Genomic DNA, 16,790 nt, shown 5'->3' with positions numbered 1-16,790 from the left:
CGTGTCATAGGCACTTTACGAGTCATTATGTAAATTCCTATTGATACAGGCCGCTGTTTTTACCTTTACATCAGTATGAAAATTCTCCACATTTTCATCTGTACTTTCCGCTGTTACTGATCAGAAGAATTTTTTCAACCATCAAGAGCTTCGTTAGTTGACAGTCATGTCCCTTTACACTTGTTTCAGGGGTGATACTATAAGACGAAATATGGTAGTTTTCAATCCGAATGGGTTGAAGGATTACCTGTCAAGGAAATGATTTTTACTGATTTATCTCGATATATGTATTGCCTACAAGCAAACAAGGCAACAAAAATCCATGTACGGGTACATTTATCATGTACACTGAACATTGATGCGTCTGAGTGATGATGACAAATGCACGAACAGCGAAATACAACTTGGTTTATTTCCGCCCTCTAATTGTACATGCGCGTATCAATTCAATGACTTAACCAAACCTCATTGTACAACATCTCCCCTTTTTAAAGAGGAGATCTCTGATGGCAACTAACAGTGTCTAAATATCAAAAGTAGCTCAGTGTCCGAATCAATTTAGATCATAATCTTTCCAGCAGCTAGGAGGACAACGAGTTGTACTCATAGAATAACCGTTTCCCAGTATAAGTGGGAGTAGGCTGAACTTCACATGAAGAGTCTGGTAGAGACAACAATGTATTGTCATTATTAGCAAGAGCAGGAATCTCAGGCATAGAACTTGAATGAGTTAGTTTTGTAGTGTTCGAGTCTTGCACAGGAAGGGAAGCACGCTAAGAACAAAAAACGAACTGGTAAGCGGAGCCACTCAATACTTCATGATCTTTATGTACGTTACTTCCGTTTGTTAGAACCCAGAAAGAAACGTCATCGTCATCAAATGACCCGTTTCATTCTTTGTATCGACCGAAAAACAAACAAATAATTTGTGGCAATATAATTTCTTATTAGGTTCCCCGAAAATGATTTCCAATTGATGCTTCTTGATGATATTTAATTATTACTCTCTAGAGGGTACAGTACAGGCAGGCGGGAAGCCAGGAGAAATGGGGCTGGAGAGGGCGAGAAGTGGGATCCATTCTAGGGCGGGAAGCGGGAGCAAAAATCACAAAGGTATTCGTTTGTTGGTTGTTACTGCTTATTATTCACTCAAAAACCAGTTCCCCGCAAAACAGTTTTGACTTTCGTTTAACGTCCATTGAGGCGTGGAACAAAATTTTATAAGAGAAAAAACGTAACTTTTTTGTCAGGATGAAAAAAACCGCATAGTACTGAAATTGGATACCTATCGAAGTCGATTGCGTGATAGGTCATGAATGAATTTGTCTCGCGAGCTGAAACGGTCAAAATTCTCTCACAAACAAGCGTGGTCTGCACGGTCTTCAATCTACGTTTTAGCATGACCGTCAAACGTACCAGAAAGTTTAGCCGGACAGGTTACGTGACTTCAGACAGTTCGACAGAATACGGGAACATTCTACGAGTTCCTCCAACACTCCGCAAACCCTCCTCAGCAACTTTCAGCAGTTTACGGGTGAGAGTAAACACCACACTTTGCTGAAGCCAGAAAGACAATCTTGAACACGAAGTCGCGTAGACTAAATTTGACATCAAAACTTAATTTCAGTTGCAACTCTGTGATCAAGTACATTTGCCTTGAATCCTTGCTCACTGATCTACATGCCGCCAATTTACCGCACTTCAAGCGCTTTTAACTTTGATTTAGGGTGATAAACTGATTAATTGTAAGACTACCTTACAATTTTCTGCGATGACAATCGTAAAGGAAAAGCTCCACGATTCTCTTGTTGTATTTGAAAAAGAAATCTACTTGTTATAAAAGCTTGCGAACGATATCCTGTTCACTACAGACTAATTTATCCCGGTATGTAACCGTTCATGTGCATTTGCTTCCGCGCTCGCTGTTCAACGTTGTGTTTGCTCTCTTTGCTTGAGCTTTATTTTGGAGCAAAACTAAACCTAAAAATATCGTACCGTCAGTCACGGCGGAAAACCAAAGATTGAGCCATAGCGGATGAACAAGAATACTTCAAAAAGGGTCATGCAATACACTGAACCTTCAGAACGGACGGAGTGGTCGTACAGCTTCAATCTCCATCATGGATGGTTTTCCAGAGAAAAAGGAACCCCACAAGGACAAGATAACTCTAGTGAACGATTATGTTAAAGATGATTCTGAAGGAGGGAAACCTGCTTCACGAAAACGAACGATCATGTGGACCACCGCTATCTTTGCGGTTATGTCACTCATGGTTTGTGGAGCTATACTCACAGCAACGTTGTTGACTCGGAAAAAGCAATTTACTGAGCGCTTAGTGGAAGTCGACTTGGAACCAGGTGAAACTCTGTTGTATCAAGTCGAGCAAGTCCTTGAAGTACGGAGCGGAGAGCTTCAGAGAGGTATTTGATGTCTTTGATCTCGCTACTAATTAAACATAAGGTGCGCTCTTATGATGGCCCGCTTCATTGCTAAGTGAACGAGACAACATGCTACTTTAAATTTACCTGTTTGGTCTTGAGGGCCATTTTTTTCGAGTAAAAATTATCTGTTTAAGAATACATAAGGCCAGAATGAGCGATCTTCGCAGTAACGAACACTAGTTAAACAGTACTGAAAATAGGTCCTGATGATTGATGATAGATGATTGTTATGTATCATGAGAGTCATGGAATGCATTTTGTTCGGTTCCAGACAAATTTTAAATTTTACGAGATAGGAAAAATGGAAATTTTTCAGTTAAGACACATTACTGGCAGGCGATTAAATTGGAAATCATTTGAAAAATGTCGAAGCTTCACGAAAATGAATGAAACCGAGTCGTAGATAAATCAAATCCGAGGGAAAGAATGGAATTCGACACTGCACATGCAAATATCATCATATCAAGCCGTGCAAAAATAGACCGCGATCACTTCAGGTCTTCCGCTACAATCTCTTTGTTATGACTGGTTTATTTTATCGTTGAAGCAGCGAATTTGGCATTGCGCGGTCAATCACGTCATTAGAATTTGCTTGATATATTTTCATTTAAATGCATAGGAATCGTTGTATAGGCGCTTCCATCATTCAAATGTTTGGAATTAATGAATTTTTTAAAATTCAATTCATCCTTAGAACGCTACACTCGGTATACCTTAAACAGTCAGCCTGGATCTGAATTCATAGAGGCGTTTTGCAGCTCATCTTCAAATTTTAGGGGGATTTTGGTTGTGTGATGATAACTTTTACCTGAGATCGAAATTCTTCAAAGAATTAGAAGATCGATTGTTATAATAGTGAAGTTGTTATATATTCATCAAGCTTAATCATTCATTATCTTATCTCCTTCAATATGCTAGGCAAGCAGTCAATCATTTTCGAATTAAACTTGACGAAGATTGTTTTCTGGCCAATTTTTTTGCACTTCAATTTAGTCTGGTTTATTTCAAGATTTTATAATGGCACATTTAATCATTTTTCAGGGACACTAAGTACCATCGTTGCACTTCAAGTAATAAACAAGACTTCAAAAGAGTATTGGTTCGTCTTTAAGATCATCAGCATCAATGCTGAAGGAGAAAACTTGGAAAAAATCGGTAACGTGACCCGAGGAAGATCGTTACATTTTCTGGTTAGGGTTGAGCGCACCTCAAGGTAAGTAATAACAAAGTCCTGAAAACTTGACCTTGACTTGGCACAATTTATCTTCTACGTCACGTCGAGATTACCAAAGAGTAATTGGGCATGATAAGTCCGCCTGATAGTGTCTTTTGCATAAATATCATAGTCGACTTTCACTTTTGTTTAACTTCGTTTCTCTTTGTCATATGCAACTGTTATTGGGCTAAATCACTTGACTTGCTCTGGGCAAGTAAGCTGGGTGACCCTGGAGAGCATAAAATAAAAAGAAGACAATCATATTGAGAGCAACATGATATGTCTTCAGATGAAGAACCTGTGTTCATAAAAACATTCACCACAATTATTTTAGAAAGGAATCAACTTCACATTCTGACCGACGGAGGGTCGAATTGCAATATCAAACGCCTTCACTAAACTAAATATTCTTTTTCTGATTCCCTTTTTTAAAGCCTTCTATACGTCGTAATCAACATCATTTAAGATTCGAATATTAGTTCTTAATTTTCACTTTCGGATCTCAGGTAAGTTTCAACTCAATTAGAGAACAGTGGACGACATTTTCTCAAGAACCCCTTCCAATGCTGCAAACTTTGTTTTTAGTTTCTATCAACAGTTGGCTTTTGAGTCCTCTGGAGCTAGCAGGATAAGTAGCTATAACTTTATATAACATGAAGTTCCCCATTCCCCATCCCTTCATTTTACTTTTTCGTTGGTCATATTTATATCCCATAGTTTTAACTCGTCTGAAGATTGATTAGAAGCCTGAAATGTCACTTCTTGAACACGGTATCATGCTTGTTGCCAATTAAGATGTTTTCACTGGGTCTGCATGGCTGTTTTTTCAACAGGTCTGAGGAAAAGAAAACGTCGAAATTCACCAAAGCAGACGAGTCCTTTGAATTATTCGGAAACCAAGAGTACGACGTAGAGTTAACTCGTTATGCCCGAGCCATACTTACACAGCTTCTCCCAACTGTTGAGCGCAACCTTTACGAACGTGTAGACGGAGAGAAACCAGATCCAAATTCCGAGCCAAAACTTGAAAAATCTTCCATGTTTCCCGGTATTGTGAAGATGCACAGAGAAGCAAACACATCAGAAAACGACGAACTTTTTGTTAAGAACAAATTCAATCGGTCGGATATCATCAATATGACATCTGACATTGACTTGGACATGTCATATGCTGATTTGTCGGTTCTTAATAAGAGCAATGGCGTGGTAACAAAAGGTGAGGTCCACTTAACTGAACAACTAAATTTCGGAGAGCCAGTTCAGTTTAAGAAAGGATCCACAGTCAACATGATGAACGTTTCTTTTACGAGTAAGGTTACTCTTCTCGATGATGAGAAGTACCTGAAAAGCTATCTTAAAGACAAGGAACTAGCAGATGTTGATGTTCGTGATTTCGTCAAACTCATTGCACCAAAATCTGACCAAACATTCAGGGTGAAAACCTCTGAGAGAGAGGCTCTGAACGGGCCTTCGGCTGATTCAAATGAAATGAACAGCAAGTCCGCTGACGAAGATGAACAAGAGGCAAACTTGACAACAGCAGCCCACGATTCAAGACACCGGCGAAGTCACAGACAAAACTTTGTTCAAAAATCTCTTGATGCTCCTCGACAGATAACGTTCACACTCTTCAAGAAAAAAATTATAGGCATAGATATGAAAGTGAAAACCACTGTTCGAATTGAATCAATTAAAAAGTTAGTCAACCTGAAGCTTGAGAGGACCAAGTTGTATATAACTCTGGAGTTGGGAAACAGTATAACAGCGTCACTTTTCCGAGAATCCATTGACACCACCAAGAAGGAAACAAAGAGGATAAATGGACTGAACGTCGGAGTTGTAAGGGCTTAAATTTAAAATGTCGATGTTAGATCGGGCTTCCATTTCGGCAAGTTTTTTTTGCGGAGCTAACTCAAGGAGTGCGAAAAACAAGGTCGATAAAACCACTAGAAAGGAGGAAAGTAAATTGCACCAGTGGCTCATGTGCCTTCATTAACATGTATAAGGTTTTGAATTTTATTCATTTCATTATAGGTTGACTGTTTTTAAACAATTCTACGATAACTGGACAATATGAAAACCTTTTGCCTCATAATTTAGCGGTAAAAAATTGCCTTTTAGTGAGGTAGACTACGACCGCGACCGAATTATCCACTTAGGCTTTTTGGGCCGGCAGGAAGCCTAAGTAATGACCTTACTGTTTGAAAAAGTTTATGTGCATGTAATGCTATTTTGCTTTTTTTTTTCTTTTGCTACAGAGCTACAGTATTCCGATCTTGTGGGTCGTCACTCTCGATGTAGATTTTCTTCTTAGAACACCTATGAGTATCTCAGTGGACCCAGGCTCACTCTCAACATCCCAGTTAAGCGTAACGGTGAGTAGATATATTTCAATCGATGGTTAACATGTGATGTAAACTATAATTGAAATATCTGGGAGTGTTGTGTTTAACCATCGAATAAATTTAATTTTTTAATCCACTATGCAACGATTTTTTTGTTTTAGCCTTAATTTTGTCGTTCAAACCAGGACGCCAAAATGTATGACGCGCATTTGCTGAGAGCGAAAGTGTTGGTGTTTTTAACTTCTCCACACCTTATTTCAATAAATACACCTTAGGCGAAGGTTTCAAAATATAATACGTGCGGATATTTTGCGAATTGCACGGATAATTTCTGAGCGCCGCTGAAGTGAGGAGTACTACGAGTGATGAGCAAAATATTCTTTCATATTATGTGTTAACCCATGAAACAAAGGACTCATGACCAATAAAAAAATCTACGCGCTTAAAGATCAATGCTTAAAAAGTCAAACCTAAAAACAACGGAAAAATCAAAGTGTGGATCGTTCATTGCGGCTATGATTTTTGCTCTGCTGTCCATCCTATTTTTTGACATGTCCTACATGTGTAATAATGTGGCATAATTCTCCCGTTCCGTTGTCCTAATAAGGTAAAATTGCTTACTAGATAAATCAAAAAACCGCTCTCTCTGTAAGCAATAACTTCGATGATGTAAGAGACGAGTAAAGAATAAAAGAATTCACGAAAGCATACAAATAGATAAATGAATTAATAAAATATAAGCTCTTACAAGTTTATAAATTGTCATTTCAGGTGACGCCCTCTGCATCAGTAACAGCCACTTTGCAAGGATCTGTATCCGTATGGCTTATAAGGGCTGGTGTGTACGGCGACGGACACTTGATAAGCGGAAGTCTCCCAATCAGCGTGTCGTATGATGAAAACCGTCCTTCCTACAGGGATACCTGCGTGGATGTTTCAGCTGACTTAAGGCTCCTTGAACTGGAAGCCGGTGTCTTCTACCAAAGGAGATCATGTTGGTGGCGCTGGTGGCGGCTTAAATGCGCTTGGGGTACGCGACGCACCTTGCACAGTTTTGGCCGATGGTCTGCCTACAGTTTGAGGCAAAATATGATTAGTGAGTGTTTCTGATAATACTTTGCAGGGCGATCTTAGTGTTGTGAACTATTTAGTTTTCAGAGAACTTTCAATTGAGTGTCGAAAATAATCCGAGAATGCATTGGTTTGCTTTACTTTGCTTTATGATTAGTCTAAAGAAGTCCGCCACTCCCTCACTGGCGATCTTATGCATAACTGACACCTATCACGACTCGGTCACCCGCGTTTTCCCGCGCTTTAGGCGGGTTGCTTGATTAATTTACTACGAGTTTCATTGGCTCTTCAGGGTGTTTTCATTTCTTCTCATTGGCTTTTCTAATTATGCAGTTGTTTTTGTTTTTACAACACTCAGTCGAAAAGTGCTCTAATAAGAAATTGTATTTCCCGATGTGTTTTTGGAGGTGTCGATTTTTCGGATTTGATTAAACTTAAAGTCAAAGTGTCTTAGATTGGCGAGGGCATGTGTGGATTTTATTTATGGTTTTCAGTCCAAGATTTTAGTTATACAGCAGAGTATGCAGTAATAGTGTGAGCGAACACATATTCGTTAATTAGGGTATCTAGGTCGTCAATGACTGTACAAAGTTCTGGTACCATTCTGTTGCCAAGCGGCAGAAACGGAGAAGATGAAGCTTATGACGTCACAAGTCACTTGCATCAAGCAATGCTTGTCGACCGGTGATTGATGGCTCTTTATCAGCTTAGCTAGATTAACGGAGATTCCATTTGTTCTCGTATCTATTCGTCTCAGCACTGAGATGATTTATGAAGTCAGTACTTCTCCAAATTGATTAAAAAGTTGGGCAAACTAGATAAATCATTAAACTTGGGCAAGAAAAGAAAAATCCCACCGTTTGGCAGCTTAAAATTTTTCATCGTCATTTGCGTTATGATGGAGTTGGAAACCGACACGATGAACGACAAAACGAAACTGTCAGTTTAGAAATGTAATGTTCCCTCTCGCTTGGTTAGGATAGCTATAAAATTTTTCATCATACCATGTAAATCTAGTGCGTATTTGTCATGGACTGTCTATATAACCAGAGTATTTAGTGTGCAAGAATAATAAACTACTGTTAAAACGCAAACTTAATGTTTTTCGATGTTGTAACTGAAAATTAATGTCACAGTGGGAACCTTACACAGTGTGCATTTTGTTCGAGATCTTCTTGATCATCTCCATCATGGTACAATTGGGAAGAGGGGGGAGGGGGAAGTAGGTTTAATTGCTGTCATGATAAAACGAAGACTGCAGACACTACAGACCATGCAGACCGTGCAGACCCCGCAGACCCCGCAGACCGTGCAATTTTTTGTTTTCTTATTTCTAAACCGTGATTTTACATGTGATTACTCTTTTGGTAACGTTGGAACTGTTCAAAATTTTTGGACACCACATGACGAAATTTTACGAGGTTATTTGGAGCAACCTAATCTCCTATTCAATCGCAATGCCTGATGCACAGTGTGTGTGAAATGAAAATTTCCAAGTGACCAGCAGACGGGACTCGAGGTTTCATCAGTATTTTTTCGTTTATTTCGATCCGCAATGGAAGGGTTTAGTTTTGTTTTATACTGTAGAAGCGAAATGAAGTGCTTTAATCTGGCTCAGAATTGAGTTGAATCACAGTTCTGGAGAAACGTGTAAGACATCACTAAAAAATGCATCACTAAAAATGTAGCGGCATTCAAAAAGACATTCGTTTGTTGTTTATTACTGCTTTTCGTTCAGTCAAAAGCCAGTTCCCCAGACCATGACTGCGAGAGCCTCAATCTGCGCGATGTGCGCCTGCTCAGATCCATCTGAGAGGTCAACTTATTGTATTGAGGTCTTCCAGTCCCTCCGCAAAAGCGTGATCTCTTCTTCCAGTTTCTGATCTGAGTGGCAACCCAGGGAGGGAGGGGGGATACTTGGGTAAATTTTCGCCGGGTATGGGCCTCTAGCCTCTGGCCTCCCGGAGCTCCGACCCCTTTATTGTCTATTCTTTGGCCAATCATAGATCACATCTGAGTAACTTTTAACCCTTTAACTCCCAAGATCTGATTGTTAATTCTCCCTTATGGCTGCTACACATTTCCTTGTAAATTGGTTACAAGAATTTGGTGTTCAATCAAGATAAATTCTTGTACCTGATGAGTTTGAGTATTCTGATTACCTGTTTGCTAGATAATGCATGGATAATCACTTCTGGGAGTTAAAGGGTTAATAATAAGTAATAAGATAACAACTTTTTTAACCACGAATCTTCGCACAAAAATACGAAAGCTCATCGCCATAGACCTTTCAAAAATTTAGCTCAAGTTTCACGGCACGGCAACGAGTCTGGTTGCACGTGATTTGCGTGCAGGTGACCGCAAAGCTTAATGTTATTCCGTGTTCAAATATTTCATCAACCACCTTTTTGCTAGAATTTTCTTTAAAAAACTCTTGCTTCTTGTTGTCATGGTAAAATGGGTCGTTCCTTTTGATGTGAGTTTAATTTAAAGATCTTCACTTTCTAAGCTTAACCACTGAGTGATTAGGAGTTAGGTCACTAAGATACTTTCCTCTACCATGTTTCTGAAATAACATATTTTTACTTGATCTACTTCTAAAGATTGAGGCCTCTCGCTGTTTTGTTCAGGATGAAGCTCACAAGATAACAGCCGCGTTTACCAGATGTAGATTTTCCTTTCTAATCATGACGTCCGCAATTTTGAGGTGAAAACCCAATGAAAACACTAAGAGGTTGCGTGACTTGCATGCATAATCAATAATGGAAGAAGCGTCTGAGGTGTAATCGTGTAATTAAACGGGGTCTTGGCGATTTGAGCTTATAACCACACTGGTAAGCACATGGTTAGCGTAAATAATAGTTGTTTACAGTTTTTTAATTCGAGAGCCGTTATTGAGAGTCCGTTTCTGTAACCTTGGATCTTTTCTGTTGAATTCATTGAGGTACAATCTCGGAATTTCATAAGTTATTATGAACGATAAATTCGTATCGGCGCTACAATTCAGTTTACAATTCGTGAACCATTTCTGTAACCTACTTGGATATTTTCTTTTGAAAATTAGTCACACACTCGGAATTTCATGAGTAATTTACAACGATAAATCCGTATATGTAGCACAAATGAAGCACACTTTAAACTTTCCATACGATTTTAGGAAACTATAATAATCGACCCTCAATAAATTGACCTGCCATAACGCGTTGATTATTTTATTATTTTGTAGCCCCAAAAGCCCGGCTTATGACTCTGGAGGTATTAAATTTGATATATTTGATAAACAAGGCACCCTTGAAGGAGGAAGGTTAGAATAAAATGATTGCTTTTACGACTGTATATTGCACCCAGTTTACATAATTGTGTCGATAATTGCTTTAAAAAATACGTATCATAGCTTTCGTCAGAAGCAAAGACACGTAGGTAATATGCTTCTGCTTTATTTTGATTGTAAGGGGTTTCTTTTTATGTAACATATATCCATTCCTTTAATATCCTCCTTAACCTGCCCGCAAATAATTAAGTTTTATGGTTTAATTCAATAGTGATAAGATAAAACAGAAGTGTTGCAGAGTTCTCTTTACAGGCTGAATTCAGGTGAGAACATCAGTAAACTAGTGGATGTCATATGCTCCTCCTGAATCTTTAATTTTATTGCCCTGGTTTTTTTCACTCAATGAAATGCCTTATTTTATCAGTCTTTTTAAATTCCATCTTTAAGGTTTTTTTGCATTTACTACTTTAAAATTTATAAATGGTATTCTCTTTTCATCCATGTAGAGAGATATTACACATTTCTTAAACTAAAATCTGAATCATGAAGTCAACTTAACTTCAGTGGGTTTGAAACTTCATTGTACATAAGAACACTTTACTGGAGTATGTTACATTTATTTGCTGTCTTTCTGGTACATGTGATTACATAACCCTTTAACTTTGATTTCATTATTAATTCTCTTTACTGTCTGCCATACAATTTATGTGATGTTAGGTTGGAGAATTTGGAATTGGATCAACCAATTATCCTCCAATTGATATTTTTCTTTATTCTCATCACTTGTCTGCTTGATGTTGTACAGATTGTACTGATAGTGTAAGGAGAAATTCTGTCTAGGTCACCAGTGGGACTATATAAAACAGTTAAATTGTGGGATTTCATTACATTGTGATGATTACAATTTTCTTATGCTTTCAAATGTAACAAAAAAAATGTGATGAGAATCTGATGTTATGAAACAATAGAAAACCTGTTGCTGGTAGCTTATGTCTTTAATGTTTAAATGTTCATGGGAAATGCTTTTCTTTGAAAGCAAGGATACAGAAGTTTTTCAAAGCCGGTAGAAATAAGCTGTTTGCAAGAAATGAAAAGCAAACTGACAATTATACCTTAATGCTTGACATGCTTCACTCAAACATGTCAGTTGTGTGTACCTGCCATAATGATTGTAGAGGTGTCTTTCATGAAAAAATTTTTTTGGCGTGGCTATTTATCAGCGACATTGAGTATTGCTTCAACTTCTCTATCGCACAATGCTCTTTTGTTTGCTCGGTATCACCCATCAATTAGTAATTGTGCGTGAAATCTTGGCAGGTCTATTTTCCTGAATGTAAAGTAACAAATAAGTTAAGTACCGACAGTGAAGATTTCATACAGGATGATGCCGTAGGACCACCTGTCAAAGAAATAAAAGGATGATGATATATCTCAACTAGGGTAGAAAGATAATAATCACTCAGATACTTGGGATGTTTAAAAACATGCCATCAAGACGTAGGCAACCTCCTTAACAGAAAACGCCATATTTATTTGTTTGATTATCCACTCATCCTTTACCAGGCAGTTACACTCACCACAATTATATGTTCAAGCAACACTCTACAAATATAAAACTGATTACATAATGTCTTTAACCCTTTACACCCAAACATCAGTATGCATATTCTCCATACTGTTCTCTATACATTTCCTGATGTGCTGGGAAGGAAAATTTGTTTAACAATCAAGAGGTTCTTCAGTTTATTATCTTTTCCTTTATTCTCATGACCCTAATGCTTGATTTAGGGATGATATTGAAAGCAAAAATTAGATACTTATAGTCACTCTCTGGTGTGGACTTGATTCTTCTCAGATGTCAACTGGTAAAAGATGGATACTAAAAATAGATGGCCATAAGAAAAAGTATACATCTTAAAAAAAATCACACTAAAGTGGTGGCATGATTTATTTGTGATATTTAGAATGACAGAAGCAGGAAAAACATTTTGAGCTTTTTCCTATTTACTAGTAAGTTTATTAGATTTCAGATTCTACATTCAAACTGTGTGAGATTAAATTTATCCATATCATGCTTCATCATGGTTTGTTTACATGGAAAGGTAATTGTTATTGTAGCTTCACAGATGTTTTCAGTACTGTTGCAACTAACATTCATAACAAAGTTTCATTTAACATGTAGAATGTTTCAAGAACTTTCTTTTGTTCTCTCCAACACTATCAGAGATTCCAACCCCATGTGATGGAAAATAGGGAGTAATTATTAGTGCCAAAGGCACGAGCTTCTAGGGGGGTCAGGGGGCATGCCCCCGGGAAATTTTGCAAACTGAGGTTCTCTCAAGTGCCATTTCCTGAATTTTGACATCATTCCGGCCTGAGTTATAACATACCATAATGCTCTTCGCAAAGAAAGTAAGTATAATATGAGTGTTTCACAGTGACAGATCGCCAAAAATTCTAAAGATTAGCAATTTTCCCCTAGTTTTCAGAATTTTATGATAAATCGGGAGAATTTGGTAAAAATCGGGAGAGCGGGAGGCAAGACATCAAATCGGGAGACTCCTGATCAAATCGGGAGGGTTGGAATCTCTGCACTATTTATTGTTTTTGGAGCATTATTAACCCTTTACACCCTAACATCAGTATACATATTTTCCATTCTGTTCTCAATACATTTCATTATGTGCTGGCAGGGAGAATTTGTTTAACAATCAAGAGCTTCTTTAGTTCATTATTATTGCATTTATTCTCATAAATTAATGTTTGACTCAGGGGTGATATTGAAAGGGGAAATTAGATGCTAGTCACTATCAGGAATTAAAGTGTTAAAGGAAGCAGGTTATTAAAAAAATTATAATTTTGATTCAAGCAAGTATTTGAATATGATTACATGTGATGTTTTCACATGTAACAGGATGATCAAGCTGAAGATGGCCTCAAAAAGGAGTGAACTTGACTGTAACAAATAGGTCACTACTTTTGAAACTTAAGCACTTGATAAATACACCTTGGCTAGCAATTCTGATGATTACAGTTTGCTTAGGTAATTTAAATGTCAGTCCCCAAGCAGGAACCACCCACATGATCTATACAGTCATAAGCTATGAGATAACTTTAGAAAAATGCATTTGAGTCAGTGGAACTATTGTACGTACAGTACCACCTAGCAACAAAAATTAATAATTTCCTGTAAGTATGAATGTTTGGGAGAGGTTATTGTACTGCTAGTTGCAACAATTGCCAAGGTTCCAAATATTTCACAGTTTATTCAGTCATCTTTTTACAGGAAAGTATTCAAAATCTATTAACGGATTAGAATTATAGTTGACAAAGGCCAGGAGTAATATACATCAACATGGAACAATATTTACATACCCATTGGTATCTCTCAAATCTGCGACTAGTAGTATTGGCTTCAACGATCTTATCAATTAATTACATAAGGCATTGCTACATAATGTTGCATAGAAAATGTCACGCATTAATTTCGTGCTAGAACGAAACAGTTATAGTGGTAACTGACCCTTTTTTGTTAAAATGCATAGGATTTGATGATTGCAATGTATATCTCTTAGCTTTTAAACTTTCAACTTTGTATTAATTGTAACTGTTTACCATATTTATTTATTTCTACCTCAAGCCCTCAAAAGTTGAAGCAGGTTATCTGACTTTCTTAGTTTGGAATTGTGAGATTATATAATTTTGCTGTGTAAGTTGCCACATTGTAACATGTTAAATATTTATTTGAATTGTGTTAATTACTCTCGCTCAAGTTTTCATTAATGCATGGCATTTCTTACCAATACTCATACCCAAACTTAACACTGATATAAGGAATTGATCACAAGATATGTGAGTTTTAAAGGGTGGGAAACTGGAAAAACAAAGATTCCCCTTCAATTAGGACTGAAATTAAAGTGGGCTCTGCTATTTTAATTCATGTTTTTACTTTGACCTGCATGAAAGTTAAATTAATTGACATCTGCATAATGCACAAAGCAAGAATATAAATGACTTAGCTCAATAGGTTATAAAATTGAAATAAGAAAGTTTTGCTGACCATATCTTGCCTTTTATCCTCCTCTGAATATTTACTCAAATAACATAGTCACTATCAGTCTCTGTCACTCTCACTTTCCACTGAGCTTGTGGAAAGATGATAACCTCAGTATTTTTTTAAATGAAAAAGGAAAGCCTGCCCTCTTACCACAGAGAGTTCTTTTGTACATCATTGGTACATACCTAGTCTTATTTGTACATGAAGTTGATTGTTCTAGGTAGGCTAACCTATCAAATTAGTTGTGAAAATTTCTTTGTTTGACTCAATTTTACCTGACAAACCTAAACTGTATAAATAGAAACTTGAAATTTATTTCTTCTCCTTTTGAGGTGTGCATCAAATTAAAAATTTTTAAGTCATGGCAGGCTTGAACTACAGGTTTATAAGAAATCTGCATGTGTGTGTGTGTTTTCAACACATAAAACCAGTGAAAAAGGTTGCTTAGCTTTTTTCATTAATACCCATTTCTTTTTCTAAGAATCTCGTTTATTTGGCCTATGCTGAATTCTAATTTTTCAAAAAAAAATTACAATCTTTTGAATGTTCTTAGTTAGTCTTAATAAGTCAGGGAAATGGAAAACTTGTGGCATATACACCATGTTTGAAATGCCATGTCCATAGAAAACTAAAAGGATTAAGGAGGATGTATGTGGGAATAGGCTCTCTTAATTGTCTGTATCAATAATTTGCTAATCACTCCTGTTTGCAATGTTTTGATGAGGTTGGGCTGTCAGGGCAAAGGAAACTAATAATGAAGTTATCATCTTTCCACAAGCTCAGTGGAAAGTGAGAGTGAATGAGACTGATAGTGACTATGTTATTTGAATAAATATCCAGAACCAGGATAAAAAGTCAGACACAGTCTGCAAAACTCTCTTATTTTAACTTTTTAACCTATTAAGCTAAAGCTTTATATTCTTGCTTTGTGCGTTATGTGGATGCCAATTACTGGTAACTTAACTTTCATGCATCAATTAAAATACAAAAAAATATTCTCTTCATCTATGTGCCTTAAACATTACAGGGGAGGAGGCAGGTCAAATTAAAAACATGAATTAAAATAAGAGGGCCCCCATTGATTTCATTCCTAATTAAAGGAGGATCCATGTTTTTCCAGATTCCCACTCTTTTAAACTCACATATGTTGTGACCAATTCCTCATTTTAATGTTTAGTTTGGGTAGGACCAAATGGTAAGAAACACCATGCATTAATAAAAGCTTGAGCTAGTGTATTTAAAGCAATCTAAATAATAGTATTACATGTTACAGTATGGTAACTTACACAGCAAAATTATATAATTACACAATTCCAAACAAAGTAAGTCAGGTTATTGACTCACCCGCTTCGACTTTTGAGGGCTTAAGGTACAGAGAATAGATATGGTAAACAGTTACAATTAATACGAAGTTGAAAGTTTGAAAGCTTAAAGATATACATTACAATCATGACAGACCCTATGCATCCTAGCAAAAAAAGGGTCAATTAATTACCACCATAACATCTCCCAAATGTTCAAGCTTACAGGAAATCATTTATTTTTGTCACTAGGTGGTACTGTATTTACAATAGTTCTACTGACACAAATGCATTTTTCTAAAGTTATCTCATAGCACATGACTGTACATGTCACATGGAAGGTTCCTGCATGGGGACTAACATTTCAATTACCTCAGCAAATATAGACATATAGATGACATCATCATTAAAACTTTCTTCCGCATATTTTAATTCTTTATTATATAAAACAAATAGATTCCAAGTTGCTGTGCTCTGTTTAGTAATAGATCACAGAGGACATCAAAATGTGGTAAGAACATCAGTGACACACACTGCTTTACCTTGATCGTGTGCCACTTTTTTGTTCTTACCACATTTTGACGTCATCTGTGATCTACTACTGAACAGACGCACAGCAACTTGGAATCTATTTGTTAACTAGCTGACATCTGAGAAGAATGAAGTCCACACTGGCAATTTGACGCATTGCAGGCAAACCCTAAAACTGATGAAATTTTATTTGATCAAAAACATGAATGGCAATAGAGGAAATTAGCTGGCACAATTCAAGTTTCCCTTCTTAAGTATTCTGTGATGTTTTTTCTATCAAATGGTAAAGTTTACGGTTTCCCTCATTTCACTGTCTTCTATTCACTTGTTTGTTTGCTTTTGTAACAATCTTAGCTCTTGTTGCCAACAAATACGAGGAGCAATTATACATGAAAATGAGTACAATTAATAACACTTAATCCCTGAGAGTATAACTAGCATCTAATTTCTCCATTCAATATCACCCCTGAGTCACACATTAAGGTCATGAAAATAAAGGAAATGATAATCAACTAAAGATCCTCTTGATTGTTAAACAAATTCTCCTTGCCAGCAC

At 37.0% G+C, this 16,790-nt stretch overlaps 1 protein-coding gene and 1 long non-coding RNA gene across 3 annotated transcripts; both read left to right on the top strand.

Moving 5' to 3' along the window:
• The first annotated feature begins 1,307 nt into the window (after positions 1 to 1,307).
• LOC149046051 (uncharacterized) lies at positions 1,308 to 8,168 on the top strand. The gene is made up of 5 exons (XM_089206392.1): positions 1,308 to 2,421; positions 3,484 to 3,655; positions 4,492 to 5,497; positions 5,917 to 6,033; positions 6,775 to 8,168. The coding sequence occupies exons 1-5, from the start codon at positions 2,121 to 2,123 to the stop codon at positions 7,111 to 7,113; spliced, it is 1,935 nt and encodes a 644-aa protein (XP_089062518.1). The 5' UTR covers positions 1,308 to 2,120; the 3' UTR covers positions 7,114 to 8,168.
• Positions 8,169 to 9,485: 1,317 nt separating this feature from the next.
• LOC149046050 (uncharacterized) lies at positions 9,486 to 16,161 on the top strand. Of its 2 annotated transcripts, none has more exons than XR_016186598.1 (4): positions 9,486 to 9,908; positions 10,301 to 10,378; positions 10,617 to 10,668; positions 12,369 to 16,161. It is a non-coding gene; the product is annotated as an uncharacterized LOC149046050 (long non-coding RNA). The 2 variants fall into 2 exon arrangements; XR_016186599.1 differs by having other exon boundaries at positions 9,488 to 9,908; positions 13,260 to 16,161.
• The last annotated feature ends 629 nt before the right edge of the window (positions 16,162 to 16,790 follow it).

This window comes from Pocillopora damicornis, chromosome 5 (assembly GCF_964200805.1).
Source record: "Pocillopora damicornis chromosome 5, jaPocDami1.2, whole genome shotgun sequence".
NCBI lineage: Eukaryota > Metazoa > Cnidaria > Anthozoa > Scleractinia > Pocilloporidae > Pocillopora > Pocillopora damicornis.
The sequence above is the reverse complement of the archived record's forward strand: the minus strand, read 5'-3'. Positions and strand labels throughout refer to the sequence as shown.